Below are 16068 nucleotides of genomic sequence, written 5' to 3' on the forward strand. Positions count from 1 at the left end.
CCCTGGGGCACACCTGAAGTTACTTCTACATCTGATGACGACTCTCCATCCAAGATAACCTGCTGTGCTCTCCCAACCAAAAAGTCCTCCATCCAGTCACAAATTTCACTTGATGCCCCATATGATGGTACTTTTGACAAAAAAATCTATGTGTGGTACTGAGTCAAATGCTTTCTGAAAATGAAGAAACGCTGCATCTACCTGGTTGCCTTGATTCAAAGCTTCCAGTATGTCGTGAGAAAAGTGCGAGTTGGTTTTCACATAATCGATGTCTTTGAAATCCATGCTGGTTGACATTGAGGAGGTCATTCTGTTCAAGTTACCTCATTATGTTTGAGCCCAGCATATGTTCTCAGATTTTACAAGAAAACAATGTCAAGGATATTGGACAGTAGTTTTGTGGCTTATTTCTACTACCTTTCTTGTATACAGGTGTGCCTTCTTCCAAGAACTGGGCATGGTTTTCTGTTCAAGGGATCTATGATAGATTATAGTCAAAGAGGGGCTAACTCCGCCGCAAATTCGGTATAGAATCTGACAGGGATTCCATTGGGGACTGGCACCTTGTTCAGTTTTAATGATTTCAGCTTTTTCTCAATGTCTAATACTTATTTCATTTATCTTTTCAGTGGCATGAGCTTTAAATTGGGGCATGTAGCCTGGGTTTTCCTTTGTAAAGGGACATCTGAAAATGGAGTTGAGTATTTAGCTGTTGTTTTGCTACACTCAATTTGGGGTTCCTGTCTCATTCGCTATGGACTGTACACTAACTTTGGGACTGCTAACAGCCTTTACATACAACCAGGATTTCTTTGGGTTCTATGATGGATTATGTGACAATATCCTGCTACAGCAGCCATTAAAGGCATTACGCATTACTCTCTTGACAGCCAAACATGTATCATTCAGTATATTATAGCCCTGGCTTTCTTCTATGTTATTATGTAGTAATATCTCTTTCTTCAGAAATTTCTTTATGGTGACTGTATACCTTGAAGGTTCCCTGCTATTATGAAGTGTTCTACTGGGTACATATCTTTCCAGTGCATGATCAACTATTCTTTTAAACTTGAGCCATATTTCCTCTACATGCTCCTGCCACATACTGAAAGTTTCAAATTCCTCATTGAGATATGACACTACTAATTTTTTATCTGTTTTAATGAACATATGTGTACCTCTCTGCTTGTTTTAGTTTTCCTTTGCACTTTGGTAATAATTGTTGCCACAACCATGTCATGGTCACTGACACCAGTTTCTATATGGATATTGTCAGATAGGTCAGGTCTGTTTTTTACCATTAGGTTCAATATGTTTCCATCATGAGTGGGGGGTCCTAACTATCTGTTCTAGGTAGTTTTCAGAGTTCATGATACATGTAGGATTTCAAATGTTCTATTTCGTTTTGCTAAAGCAACATACGAAGCACAGAGGTAAACAAATAATTATATTACAACATTTTATGTATTTAATTATAATTATATATTTATTGTTATTACATCACAACTTCATATATATTCTGTTACTATTTTAAAATCATAGACATCTGTGATGCAGTAACAGTGTGGCTGATGGCAAGCTGTATTATTTAAGATAAAAGGGGGGGGGGGGGGGGGAGAGAGAGAGAGAGAGAGAGAGAGAGAGAGAAACTGTGACACACCTTCGATTCAGAAATCTGTCTCAGCACCTGGCAGTTGCAAGCATCTACATAAAACCTTCCACATAGAAGTCACTGCAATCGTGCTCTGCATGGTATTCATGCTTAGGAAATTCATTTCCTATATTAATATTTTCCCTTAGGCCTATGTGTTTATTGACCACATATGAGTTTTTCTGGTCAGAGAAATTAGTAGTATATTCCACAGCAGAACATGTTTCTAAATCAGTGAAGTTATGTATTCCCAAAATCTCTGAGAAGATGACAGACATTTGTCAGATCCATTTGTCACATTCGTTGGTCCTACTGATCCCTGAAAGCTGTGGGTTTGTACATGCTTCACTGGGCAGTGAATGACACGGCAACACAGAGCAAGAAATACAGGGTGTTACAAAAAGGTACGGCCAAACTTTCAGGAAACATTCCTCAGGCACAAAGAAAGAAAATATGTTATGTGGACATGTGTCCGGAAACGCTTACTTTCCATGTCAGAGCTCATTTTATTACTTCTCTTCAAATCACATTAATCATGGAATGGAAACACACAGCAACAGAATGTGCCAGTGTGACTTCAAACACTTTGGTACAGGAAATGTTCAAAATGTCCTCCGTTAGCGAGGATACATGCATCCACCCGCTGTCACATGGAATCGCTGATGCAGCCCTGGAGAATGGCGTATTGTATCACAGCCGTCCACAATACGAGCACGAAGAGTCTCTACATTTGGTACCGGAGTTGCGTAGACAAGAGCTTTCAAATGCCCCCATAAATGAAAGTCAAGAGGGTTGAGGTCAGGAGAGCGTGGAGGCCACAGAATTGGTCCGCTTCTACCAATCCACCGGTCACCGAATCTGTTGTTGAAAATCGTACGAACACTTCAACTGAAATGTGCAGGAGCTCCATCGTGGATGAACCACATGTTTTGTTTGTAAAGGCACATGTTCTAGCAGCACAGGTAGAGTATCCCATATGAAATCATGATAACGTGCTCCATTGAGCGTAAGTGGAAGAACATGGGGCCCAATCAAGACATCACCAACAATGCCTGCCCAAGCGTTCACAGAAAATCTGTGTTGATGACGTAATTGCACAATTGTGTGCAGATTCTCATCAGCCCACATGTTCTCATCAGCCCACACATGTTGATTGTGAAAATTTATTATTTGATCATGTTGGAATGACGCCTCATCCGTAAAGAGAACATTTCCACTGAAATGCGGATTGACACATTGTTGGATGAACGATTCAGAGAAGTGTACCCGTGGAGGCCAATCAGCTGCTGACAGTGCTTGCACACGCTCTATATGGTACGGAAACAACTGGTTCTCCCGTAGCACTCTCCATACAGTGTCGTGGTCAATGTTACCTTGTACAGTAGCAACTTCTCTGACGCTGACATTAGGGTTATCGTCAACTGCACAAAGAATTGCCTCGTTCATTGCAGGTGTTCTCATCATTCTAGGTCTTCCTCAATTGCAAGTCATAGGCTGGAATGTTCCGTGCTCCCTAAGACGCCAATCAATTGCTTCAAACATCTTCCTGTCAGGACACCTTCATCCTGGAAATCTGTCTCGATACAAATGTACCACACCACTGCTATTGCCCCATGCTAATCCATACATCAAATGGGCATCTGCCAACTCCGCATTTGTAAACATTGCACTGACTGCAAATCCACGTTCGTGATGAACACTAACCTGTTGATGCTACGTACTGATGTGCTTGATGCTAGTATTGTAGAGCAATGAGTCGCATGTCAACACAAGCAATGAAGTCAACATTACCTTCCTTCAATTGGGCCAACTGGTGGTGAATCGAGGAAGTACAGTACATACTGACGAAACTAAAATGAGCTCTAACATGGAAATTAACCGTTTCCAGACACATCTCCACATAACATCTTTTCTTTATTTGTGTGTGAGGAATGTTTCCTGAAAGTTTGGCCATACCTTTTTGTAACACCCTGTATATTTGTTGTTTAGATCTCATGGATGGTACCATTTCTGTGAACAAGGAGTAACAAGCCTAGTTGGAGAGTGAATGAAAAGGAGGAACACTGACTGACATCACAGTTGTATAAGTGTTCCAAGGCACACCAAGATTTTCCAGTCAGAAAGGTACAAATATACACCATGTCCAACTACATCCTCACCCATAATTACTTCTCCTTTGAGGGTATCACCTTAAACAAATCCATAATACAGCATTGGGCTACCACATTGCACCAGCCTTTGCCAACCTATTGAGGGGCCGTCTAGAGGAATCCTAACCACCCAGAATCACAAACCTCTCAGTTGGTTCAGATTCATTGATGTCACCTTCATGATCTGGACTCCACGTTCCTCCAGGACCGCAACAACCTCCCCTTTCCTCCCCCCCCCCCCCCCCTTCCTTCCCCCGTTTGCTTCACCTAGTCGTCCTCAACACAACAGGCCAACTTTCTCATTGTTGACCTCCACCTCAAGAATGAATATGTGAGTACCTCTGTCTACATCAAACCTACCAACCATGAGCAATATCTTCACTTTGACAGCTGCCACCCATTCCATACTAAGAAGGCCATTCTGTACAACGTACTCGCCTGTGGCTGTCACATTTGTAACTGCTTTTCATCTTAATGTGTTGTCTGCATGATCTAATCAAGTCCACAGTCACAAAAGACTGAAGCTGCAAAAAGATCTACACTGCCAGAAAAAAGTATGTCCTTTTAGAGGTTGTATGTATTGTTGCAACAATGCATTTGGAGTACATGAAATGATTACATTTACAGATCTATAGCACAAGTAGTTCTGAGGTACCAGATATCAAACCATTTTGAAACACCAGTATTAGTGCATGGTGTAGCCTCCTCGGGCAGCAATGCAGGTGCTCACTCTGGCATCCAGTTGAGCTCACAGATGGCAAATACAGTCCTGGGATACATTATAGCACACTTGCTTGACCTGTTCATGTCGTCCTGTAAGAGTTTTTGATTGACATGTCACACGAGTCACTTCTCATTCCATCATATCCCATACATGCTCGATGGGAGACAAGTCTGGACATAGTGGTGACCAAGGAAGTTGCTGCACATCTTGCAGAGTACGTTGTGTTTCATGAGCAGTGTGTGGGGTGGCATTGTACTGTTGTAACAACACATCACCATTCTGTTGCAAGAACAGCAAAAGAAAGTGTCTAACAACATTCTACACATACCAAGCACTGGTTAGTGTCCCCTCCAGAAACACCAAAGGTGAATGAAATTTGTAGCTTATCATACCCCAGACCATAAGGCCTGAGGTGCAAATGACCATTACTTGCATGCATCCTGAATCTACTTTCATTGCTGAAGACTACATTGTGCCATTTGATCTTCCGAGTGATCCTTTGAGGACGCCAGTTGAGTTGCGCATGTTGATTCTATGGAAGAAGATGGGCTAGATGTGTGCCTGTAGTCCCCCTGCTAATAAGCATTTCACAACAGTTATATGTTGACACCTCTGCCACAAACCCTCTTATCTGTGCTGTGGTAGCTGTACGATCTACCACTCCTGTCCTTAGAATATGACAATCCTGGCAGGAGCCTGTTTTGTGTGAATGTCCAGCACCTTGTCTAAATCTGTGAGCATGTTCATATGACCACAGATATTGGCCTCATTGGACAACTGACACAGCATATTCAACTTGTGTGGCAATTCTCCAGAAGAACATCCCACCACTTGGAAGGCCACAATTTGATCTCCTTCAAGCTGGGTCAGTTGGCTGTAGGAAGCATGTGTGGTCTCCATGGCTTGGTTGGCTGCTTGCTTCACAGGTCTGCAGCACACTGAGCCATCTGGCTGTGAGCATTTTTCTGTTAAAGGGTAGAAACAGATTACACTCTGGTAACTATGCCACTACACTGTCTGCTGGTGGACAATGCTGAAACCATTATGAGTACATCTATTATCCACCATGTGGCATATGCTGTCACTGGATCAACATTAATGTTCTCATTTCAGGTGTTCTAATCTTTTTTCCAGCAGTGTATGTGCTGCAGATTTGTGGATATGATTTGGCAGCTTTGATCCTAATCTAGTCTTCTCATCTTTTAACACTGCTCCACCTGAAATATTTAGGCCTTAAAAGTTCTCATTCACCCCAGGGTACTGCCAGGTCAGTCTGGAGGCCAAGATTCATTTTTGATTAAATTTATAAATATAAGAATATCACCATTATTTAACCATAAGTATTTACATCATCATTTATATTTTTCTGCAGTTATTAAGGTTTCAGACATTTTAGCACTAGATGTTAATATGGAAGAATCAAGGGTTTGGGTTTCCATAATGGACTCAGTACTGACACAATCAGAAATTGTCCTTATTCCCTCTGACATCCTCCCAAGGCCATGCCACTCTTGGAAGAATCTCATCTAGATATTTTCTGTTGGTGAACTAATATTTTAATATGATCATCTGTTGTTGATATTAGAATGGTTGTTTCATCTTAAACCTATTTTGTGTCTCTAACTAAAATATTTCATCTGTGTGTTTCTATGGCATATATTATGATACAAAGTGACTAAAATTTTTAGTCATCTGTTATTTACTGTACTCTCATATGGTTAGACACAATTTCAGTTTTGCACATTTAGAATGGATTACATAATCATTTAAAATTAATAACACCATACTGTGAATAAAGAGTTTATGAGGCATTGGCTTGCTAGCTCTGTACCGGTCCTATCACAAGTTTTTGTTGTTGTTATGTTACTCTAGACAACTGCATATTGTGAAGTTGGTTTTCACAAGAAGTGTTTACTTTGCATAGTCAGGAATCAAATAATCAAGGATTGTTTATTGGTGTGGCTGTTGGCAGGATGTCATGGACCTGGATGAAGTTCTGCCACAAGTGGGCGAGTTTGGACTTTATCAGAAACTTCTCCTATGGTTGGTGTGCCTGCCAGCATGTATTCCCTGTGGGTTTTCTGCTTTCAACCAGCTGTTCATGGCACATGTTCCTGATCACTGGTGTCGCCCACCTGTTGCACTTCAAGAACTTTCATCACATACTGCCCGTGCACTAAGCTCACCACTTGAGGTAAGTAAGTACTGTTGTTGTTATCATAGTTCATTTTGAATCACAATGACAACTGGTTAATATTTTTGAGATGGAAGTGATCAAAGGAAAATACCAAGCAACACAGAATACAATAGTAAAAGCGTTGGAAAATCTGCGTCTTGCATTCAAGCATATTTCTTACTCCAGTATGTATAACCAATTATAACTGTATCATGATCATCGAAACTGCACAAGAACCTCCATCTTCCCAAGACCAGACACTGCTTGGAATACCTTCTTGTCATGTGTTTATGCAGGTAGCTGTCCATCACTGATATCAAATAAATTTATGCCTCTGTTTTTAAAGTCTTACTGTATGAAAGACAAGTTTAATTAATAGAAATTGCTGTTTATGGCACTAAGAGTAGCACATACTGAGGAAAGGCAAAACAAAGCACTCAATTATGGAGTGCAGGTTTCTTTCCTGTGTGAGTCTTTCTCCATTCCATGGTTTTGAATTCATTATGTGCCGCATAACAAAGAAGAGTGAGAGAAAAATCGATCTTTTGCACCAAGTTGACTTCCATTATTGCCTTCTTCACTACATTGTTTTCAGACTGACCATGAGGAGTAGTCTGACTGTTTGGGTAATCAAATTCACTGTTTTGTTATTCCTGCCAGACTCCTGTTATGTTGCATGAGGAGTGTTTCCGGTCAACAGCTGGAATGTTATGCAACTCCACCTTAATGGCTGTGAGTGTTGCATTCATTGGGCAGTGCCTTTGGTATCATAACTTTTCTGATGTAAGCACACTAACTGTGATGTCAGTTATGTGTTAACATTGGGATTCTTGTTTACTTGGTTCATGTGCTCTTGCATTTGTGTTGTGCGTTCTTCATGCTGTTGCACTCTTACAGTCCCATTTATCCCTGACCATGCTTTTGGACTTTCTGCTTGCTGGTTAAGTTGACACTGAGTGTTTATCTTGAGTGCCTTGCATCATGCTATTCTGCTCTTGTCTGTCTCAAGCATTTTTTATGGATGCTGTCATCTTTCTCTGTAAGAAGAGTCGGTGATGAGAACTTTCTCTCACTTGTATGTTCATTTTCATGTTCATGATATTGTTCATCTTCGTGATATTGTGGCCATCATGGATCCACTGTTTTTAGAAGGTGGGAGATAACAAATGCAGGTAAATGAGGAGGAACTGAAGCAACAACACCAACTACAATAGTTGCAACAATAATAGGAGCAAGTCGAGGAGCTCATTCATTTGCTAACCAGGAAACTGGTGATATAAGCACTGGTACTGCAGCCTCCTTCGTCACTGCTGCCACCCCATTTTCAGGTCCTGATGAGACCATAAAAAAGTGGGAAAATTGTTTGTGATTTGTTAAGCTGTACTGCCAGGTAAGGCACATCACTGAGCCTGTAAATCAGAGGGCTGTGTTGCTGTCAAGAAGTAGTAGTAGTTTATAAGAGGTGGTACAGCAATTGTGGCCCATTGTGGATCCTGAAAAAGTAGTTTTTGCAGTGCTGTATACATTACAAACACACTATTATTGTCAGCAAATGCATGTGGTAGCTGTCGACTTACAGTTCAATCGCCATCTTAAACATCTAATCAGTAGTATGTGATGTCATATGTGTCTGCAGGAGGGGACACTTACCCCTCCTGCAATCTGTAGTAGACCTCTTATTAATTTCAAAATTCTCATGTATGGCTAGAAATGATTGCCTCTGATTCTATTCAGCCATGGATTTAACATATCTGAATGCAAGGGAAACATTGTGGCTGTAACAAAAACTAGTAGTTGGTTATCAGATTGTCCACAGGAAATTGTACATTTTTTTGTGTCATGGCACCAGTATTGACTTTGTTTTGCAATCTTGTGGGATGTGAAACTTTACAGATCATTATCAAAATAGAGTAGCCCATGTTTTCTCTGACACTTCTTTGTACAGCCCTTAATGAGCTACAGAAAGGGATAGTTCTAACATCCAGCGCAATACAAATATATATGTATATCTCAAATGATACTGTTAGATTGTTAAATAAGTTTGTAGCATTTTTGTTTTGCATGTTGGTATTCCAGTTGCTGTGGGTTTATTTATTGACTGTAATTTTTTATTTGTAGTTCGCGTTTGCTATTTGAGTTTACATATTTTCATTCTATCATTTGGAAATAGTGAGTGGAGCTATGGATGCTAGAAAATGGAGTGCCAAGTGGAGAAATTAGAACATTTCTGACTTATTGTTCTGTTTGAGTTCAGTAGAGGGGTGACATCAGTGGAGGCAGTTAGAAGCATTTGCCCCATGTGTTGGGACAATGTCATTGGACGAAGCATAACAAGAAAATGATTTTCTCATCTTAAAAGGATCATTCCAACCTTAGTGACTCTCCACGTCCAGGAAGACCTTCAGAGTTTGAGGAAGATCATTTGAGCACATTAATCCACAATGATTCACATCAGTGTACTCAAGAACTGGCAGGTGAGGTGAACTGTGATCATTTCACCATCCTGTGTCATTTGCATGTGATGGGCAGTGTATGGGTACCGCATGCTCTAAGCTACAATAAAAAAATGAATGGGTGGGCATGCATTCATCTTTGCTGATTGTCATCAAATGGCTCATGAACAACACCAACAATTCATGTCCTGTATCATTACCGGTGATGAGAAATTGTCTTTATGCTAATATAAGGAAAAGAAAGGTGTGGTTGAATCCAAACAAAGCAGCAATTCCATGTACTAAGACATTTTTGTGAATGCATTTGAAAACTGCTTCCCCAAGAAAATTGTTAAATATACTCGTAAGAAACCTTGTAACAAACCATGGCTTACTAAGGGTATAAAAATATCCTGTAACCGGAAAAGGGAAATGTATCTGGCAGCAAGAAAGAGTAGTGACCCAGAAACTATCGAACATTATAAAAACTACTGTGTTCTATTAAGAAAAGTTATTAAAAATCCAGGACTATGTGTATCATGTCTGAAATCAGCAACTCTGATAATAAAATTAAAACAATTTGGAATGTTATTAAAAGAGAAACAGGTCAACCAAGAGCACAGGAAGACAGTATTACCATCAAATTGAATGAAAACTTTACGAACAAAAAGTCAGAAGTTGAAAATATTTTTAATAATCATTTTCTAAATGTTGTGGATATAGTAGGATCCAGGTGTTCATTAGAAGATGCTAGACTGTTAATGGAAGAGGTTATACCTATGCAATTTGATGCAATTGAAATCTCACCCACTACTCCCTCTGAAATTAGGAAAGTAATAAACTTGCTTAAAAGCAAAAACTCACGTGGGATTGATGGCATTTCCTGCAAAATACTAAAAGCTTCTTCTCAACAGATAAGTAAAATTCTCAGCAACCTGTGTAATAGCTCTCTGTAACAGGGCATTTTCCCTGATAGACTGAAATATGCTATTGTTATACCTTTGCATAAAAAGGGGGGTAGATCTGATGTCAACAATGACCGTCCAATCTCTCTTCTAACAGCTTTATCCAAAAATTTTCAGAAAGTGATGTATTAAAGAGTAGCTTCACATAGCTGTAAAAATGAAGTACCAACAAAATGTCAGTTTGGTTTCCAGAAAGGTTTTTCAACAGAAAATGCCATATATGCTTTCACCAATCAAATTTTGAATGATCTGAATAACCAAACACCACTCATTGGGAATTTTTATGATCTCTCAAAGGCTTTTGATTGTGTAAATCATGAAATTCTGCTAGACAAGCTCAAATATTGTGGCATGAGTGGGACAGTGCACAAATGGTTCAATTCGTACCTAACTGGACGAGTGCAGAAAGTTGAAATAAGCAGTTCTCATAATATGCAAAGATCAGCACATTCCTCAAACTGGGGAACTATCAAGAATGGGTATCCACAAGGGTCAGTCTTGGGTCCTTTGTTGTTCTTAATATATATTAATGACTTGCCATTCTATATTCATGAAGAGGTAAAGTTAGTTCTCTTTGCTGAAGATACAAGTATAGTAATCACAGCTGACAAACAAGAATTAACTGATGAAATTGTCAATACTGTCTTTCAGAAAATTACTAAGTGGTTCCTTGTAAATGGACTCTCACTGAATTTTGATAAGACACAGTACATACAGTTCCATACAGTGTATGGTATGACACCATTAATAAATATAGACCTTAATCAGAAGCATATAGCTAAGGCAGAATATTCCAGATTTTTAGGTGTGTCCATTGATGAGAGATTAAATTGGAAGAAACATATTGATGATCTGCTGAAACATTTGAGTTCAGCTACTTATGCAATAAGGGTCATTGCAAATTTTGGTGATAAACATCTTAGTAAATTAGCTTACTACGTCTATTTTCACTCATTACTTTAATATGGCATCATATTTTGGGGTAATTCATCACTGAGGAATAAAGTATTTTTGCACAAAAGTGTGTAATCAGAATAATAGCTGGAGTCCACCCAAGATCATCCTGCAGACATTTATTTAAGGACCTAGGGATATTCACAGTATCTTCTCAGTATATATACTCTCTTATGAAATTTGTTATTAACAACCAAACCCAATTCAAAAGTAATAGCAGTGTGCATAACTACAATACTAGGAGAAAGGATGATCTTCACAATTGAAGATTAAATCTAACTTTGGCACAGAAGGGGTGAATTATACTGCCACTAAAGTCTTTGGTCACTTACCAAATACACTCCTGGAAATTGAAATAAGAACACCGTGAATTCATTGTCCCAGGAAGGGGAAACTTTATTGACACATTCCTGGGGTCAGATACATCACATGATCACACTGACAGAACCACAGGCACATAGACACAGGCAACAGAGCATGCACAATGTCGGCACTAGTACAGTGTATATCCACCTTTTGCAGCAATGCAGGCTGCTATTCTCCCATGGAGACGATCGTAGAGATGCTGGATGTAGTCCTGTGGAACGGCTTGCCATGCCATTTCCACCTGGCGCCTCAGTTGGACCAGCGTTCATGCTGGACGTGCAGACTGCGTGAGACGACGCTTCATCCAGTCCCAAACATGCTCAATGGGGGACAGATCCGGAGATCTTGCTGGCCAGGGTAGTTGACTTACACCTTCTAGAGCACGTTGGATGACACGGGATACATGCGGACGTGCATTGTCCTGTTGGAACAGCAAGTTCCCTTGCCGGTCTAGGAATGGTAGAACGATGGGTTCGATGACGGTTTGGATGTACCGTGCACTATTCAGTGTCCCCTCGACGATCACCAGAGGTGTACGGCCAGTGTAGGAGATCGCTCCCCACCCCATGATGCCGGGTGTTGGCCCTGTGTGCCTTGGTTGTATGCAGTCCTGATTGTGGCGCTCACCTGCACGGAGCCAAACACACGTACGACCATCATTGGCACCAAGGCAGAAGCGACTCTCATCGCTGAAGACGACACGTCTCCATTCGTCCCTCCATTCACGCCTGTCGCGACACCACTGGAGGCGGGCTGCACGATGTTGGGGTGTGAGTGGAAGATGGCCTAACGGTGTGCGGGACCGTAGCCCAGCTTCATGGAGACGGTTGCGAATGGTCCTCGCCGATACCCCAGGAGCAACAGTGTCCCTAATTTGCTGGGAAGTGGCGGTGCGGTCCCCTACGGCACTGCGTAGGATCCTACGGTCTTGGCGTGCATCCGTGCGTCCCTGTTGTCCAGTCCCAGGTCAACGGCCATGTGCACCTTCCGCCGACCACTGGCGACAACATCGATGTACTGTGGAGACCTCACGTCCCACGTGTTGAGCAATTCAGCCGTACGTCCACCAAGCCTCCCGCACGCCCACTATACGCCCTCGCTCAAAGTCCGTCAACTGCACATATGGTTCACGTCCACGCTGTCACGGCATGCTACCAGTGTTAAAGACTGCGATGGAGCTCCATATGCCACGGCAAACTGGCTGACACTGATGGCGGCGGTGCACAAATGCTGCGCAGCTAGCGCCATTCGACAGCCAACACCGCGGTTCCTGGTGTGTCCGCTGTGCCGTGCGTGTGATCATTGCTTGTACAGCCCTCTCGCAGTGTCCGGAGCAAGTATGGTGGGTCTGACACACCGGTGTCAATGTGTTCTTTTTTCCATTTCCAGGAGTGTAGTATCAAAAGTCTGGCAGATAATCAACAAGTATTTAAGAAGAAATTAAAAGAATTTCTGAATGACATTTCCTTCTACTCCACAGAGGAATTTTTAGATATAAATTAAGAAAAAAAATAAAAAAAACAAACAAACAAAAAATTATAAAAAAACTAAAAATAAAAAAACACAAAAAATAAAAAAGTTGTTATATTAACTTGAGTATGTTGTTAAATTAACTTAATTATGTAATGTATTGGAAAATTTGACTCATTCCACATCATTACGAAATATCGTATTCATGGTCCATGGAACTAGTATTAATCTAATCTAATCTAATCTAATCTGTGCGCATCCACAGGACGTAATGTTGTAAATCTGGTTGAATAGCATCAGTGTGGTATACTACATATTGTTTCCTTGAGGTGTTACAATCACTGATGATATTTATTTTGAGCAACTGAGTTGTCTTACAGAGGCAATCCAAGAACAATGACCAAGAAGACTGTGTGAAGTGATGCTACTCCATGATAATGCCCACCCCCCTTCTGCTAGACTGACAGAATACATTTTACAGGAGTTGGATTGGAAATCATTCTGCACCCAACATATTCACCCGATCTTGTGCTCTCTGATTTTCATCTTTTCCACTCTTGGTCACACAACCTTCAAGGGGCTTCCTTTCCAGATGAAACTGTGCTCCGATCGTGGCTTGATGAATTCTTCACCCAGAACCATGTGATCTCTATTGTCGTGGAAGCAAGCAGTTATTCCAACTTTGACAGAAAGTTGTAAATAGTCAAGGAGAATATATTATTGGTGACTAAAATCTCTGTAGTGTGTCTCTGTTGTGTTTATCAAACTTACTGAAAAATGCTATGAACTTACGTACTAACCTAGTATATGGCACAACCTTCAATGTACTTCCTTTCCAGATGAAAATGTGCCCTGAACTTGGCTTGATGAGTTTGTCACCTCAAAATGACATAATTTCTACAGTTGCAGAATTGAAAAGTTGCACCAGCATTGGTAGAGAGTTGAAAATAGTAAAAGAAAATATATTATTGGTGACCATTATCTGGTGTGATTATTAAAGTTACTGAAAAAGGCTATGAACTTATGCACCAACCTAATATATGGTTCCAGAGACTATTTTCAAGTTTCAAACATCTGTGATGAATATATGCAACTGAAGTGACAAATGGAAGTTTGTACCAAGTAGCCCATGCAGTTGTGCAAAGCCACTGTGCTAGGATGGGGCAATGGTTAGAGCGCCTGCCTAGTGAGCAGGATACTTAGATTCTCATCCTAGCCTTGGTGTAAATGTTCATTTGTCACTTCAGTCTGCTTATACAGCATGAAGGACAAAAATGCTGTACTAGGTGGTCGGTATGTGATTCCACATCCCAGTTCAAGACAAAAGTATATCCAGGAAAACCTAGTCCCATCAATGGGTTTAATAAAAATGTAACTAAAAAATGAGGTGCTGGCAATGCTGTAACTGCCAAGAACAGGTAGCATGAACTCCATGCTGTGTCGGAGCTGTCCCATTAGTCAGTGAGACGAGACAGTGCCATAGGGAATGGACATGCAGAGTTACCGATATTCAAGTCAAGTTTGTGCCAAACATTTTTTTTTTTTTTAAGTTAGACCACCAAACTACATCCAATTTATACCTCCACAGTGCAGTAACTTGTGTATTCCTTTCTGTTACTGTTACCTTTATTTAAACATTAAAACATAACATGAGCTTCTTACAGATCACTTTGTTTCATCCATGCACAAACAAAACCAAAAGAAAATAGTGGATACAGTAACATTATCTGTATCCGGTGAAGGACAAAAACACAATAGGCAGGCTACACTAGATTGCATATTATGCTATACACAGTAATTCAATTCTGTAGGTTTGATGTCCCAGCTTATTGTCCAGTGAGCCGAGACATACAAGTACAAGCAACATTCACTTTAGAGAAGATGTTCGAAATGACCACCTTGCACAAACAGTTTGCCACTCACTGTATCATAGTTTGATGCACCCTATGCAATTCATCAGTATCCACCATTGTTGAAGTGACATGCATGCAAGCTATTAGGTCATGTACGTCCACTGGTGTAGTACTACAAACTTGTTTCCTTAAGTGTCCCCACAAAAAAACCTCTACTGGATTAAGGACTGAGGAACTTGGAGACCAGAACATTGAACCTCCATGACCAATCCATTTGTCTGGAAATGCTTCATTTAAATAGTTATGCACATTCATTCCAAATAGTAGTGTTGCACCACCATGCTGAAATCATAACTGTCACTGAACACCAAGTTGAACACCTTTTAATGCATTAAGTAAAGTATTGCTAAGAATCATACAATACAGGGGTGCATTCAATTTGCCTAGCAATAGGTAAGGAACAAAAAACACTCCTCTCACAATTCCAGCCCACAGGTTTATGCCAAAGTGTCCCTGAAAGCCTCACTGGCTGGTGACATGGAGGTAGAAAAGACCTTCATGAGTGAAGTCATATCACATTATTTATAAAATTTTTGTTATTTTCCACCTGGTGCAAAAGCCATTCACAAGACTGTACTTGTTGTATGCAGTTGTCTAGCCACATGTGTTAATTTAACGTGTATTGATATGGGTGCAGTTCTCCATTGTGCAACACTTCAACAGCCAGTCATTAAGATATCTGGAACTGCCTTGCAGTATCACGAGTACTTTACTGAGGTGACTGGTGAATGGTTTAAAGAATTATGTCCTCCATTTGTCGAGAATGTCTAGTCTTTGGACGACCTCTGTCCATTATTTTGGATGAAGATTAGTGATTTCCCAAAAGCTTTGCTCCAGCAAACAATAAACATTCTTATCAGAATGGTATCTTTGAGAGTACCATGCAGCATACACTAGAGCAATAACAACAGCAGCACCTAGTTTATCGGACCCACCCAGCACCAAAAATGTAAACGAAGTATTCATCATTAGTCTAGTCCATTGGGAAACCACTCTACATTAACTTGGCAGACCAATTATGGTTGTGCACTGCATGTTTTGTAGACATGTGCATGCAGTTAAATGGGTCCAACTGTCATTTGATAGGCTATTTGTCATGTGTCAATATGACAGCTTGCTTATAAATGACAAGAACTAGGGAAAGGGCATCTAAAGAACTTAAAAGGAATCTGACGATAATTTGAAAAATATGGATGTGGGTTTGATGTTGGAGCAGTCCACTCACTGTGCTAAACTGGCTGGTCTGGTAACGTTGGGTGATACATCT

At 40.6% G+C, this 16068-nt stretch overlaps 1 protein-coding gene across 3 annotated transcripts in view; it reads left to right on the plus strand.

Annotated features, from left to right (window-relative positions):
• The window catches only part of LOC126272884 (carcinine transporter), a 414147-nt gene that overhangs the window by 166830 nt on the left and 231249 nt on the right, over positions 1 to 16068 (plus strand). For 2 of the 3 annotated variants that reach the window (XM_049976130.1, XM_049976132.1), the window contains exon 2: positions 6498 to 6719. In XM_049976130.1, coding sequence (XP_049832087.1) covers positions 6498 to 6719 — 222 coding nt within the window. The remainder of the gene's footprint in view (positions 1 to 6497; positions 6720 to 16068) is intronic. The other variant, XM_049976131.1, reaches the window with a different exon arrangement.

Source organism: Schistocerca gregaria, chromosome 5, assembly GCF_023897955.1.
Source record: "Schistocerca gregaria isolate iqSchGreg1 chromosome 5, iqSchGreg1.2, whole genome shotgun sequence".
NCBI classification, from domain to species: domain Eukaryota; kingdom Metazoa; phylum Arthropoda; class Insecta; order Orthoptera; family Acrididae; genus Schistocerca; species Schistocerca gregaria.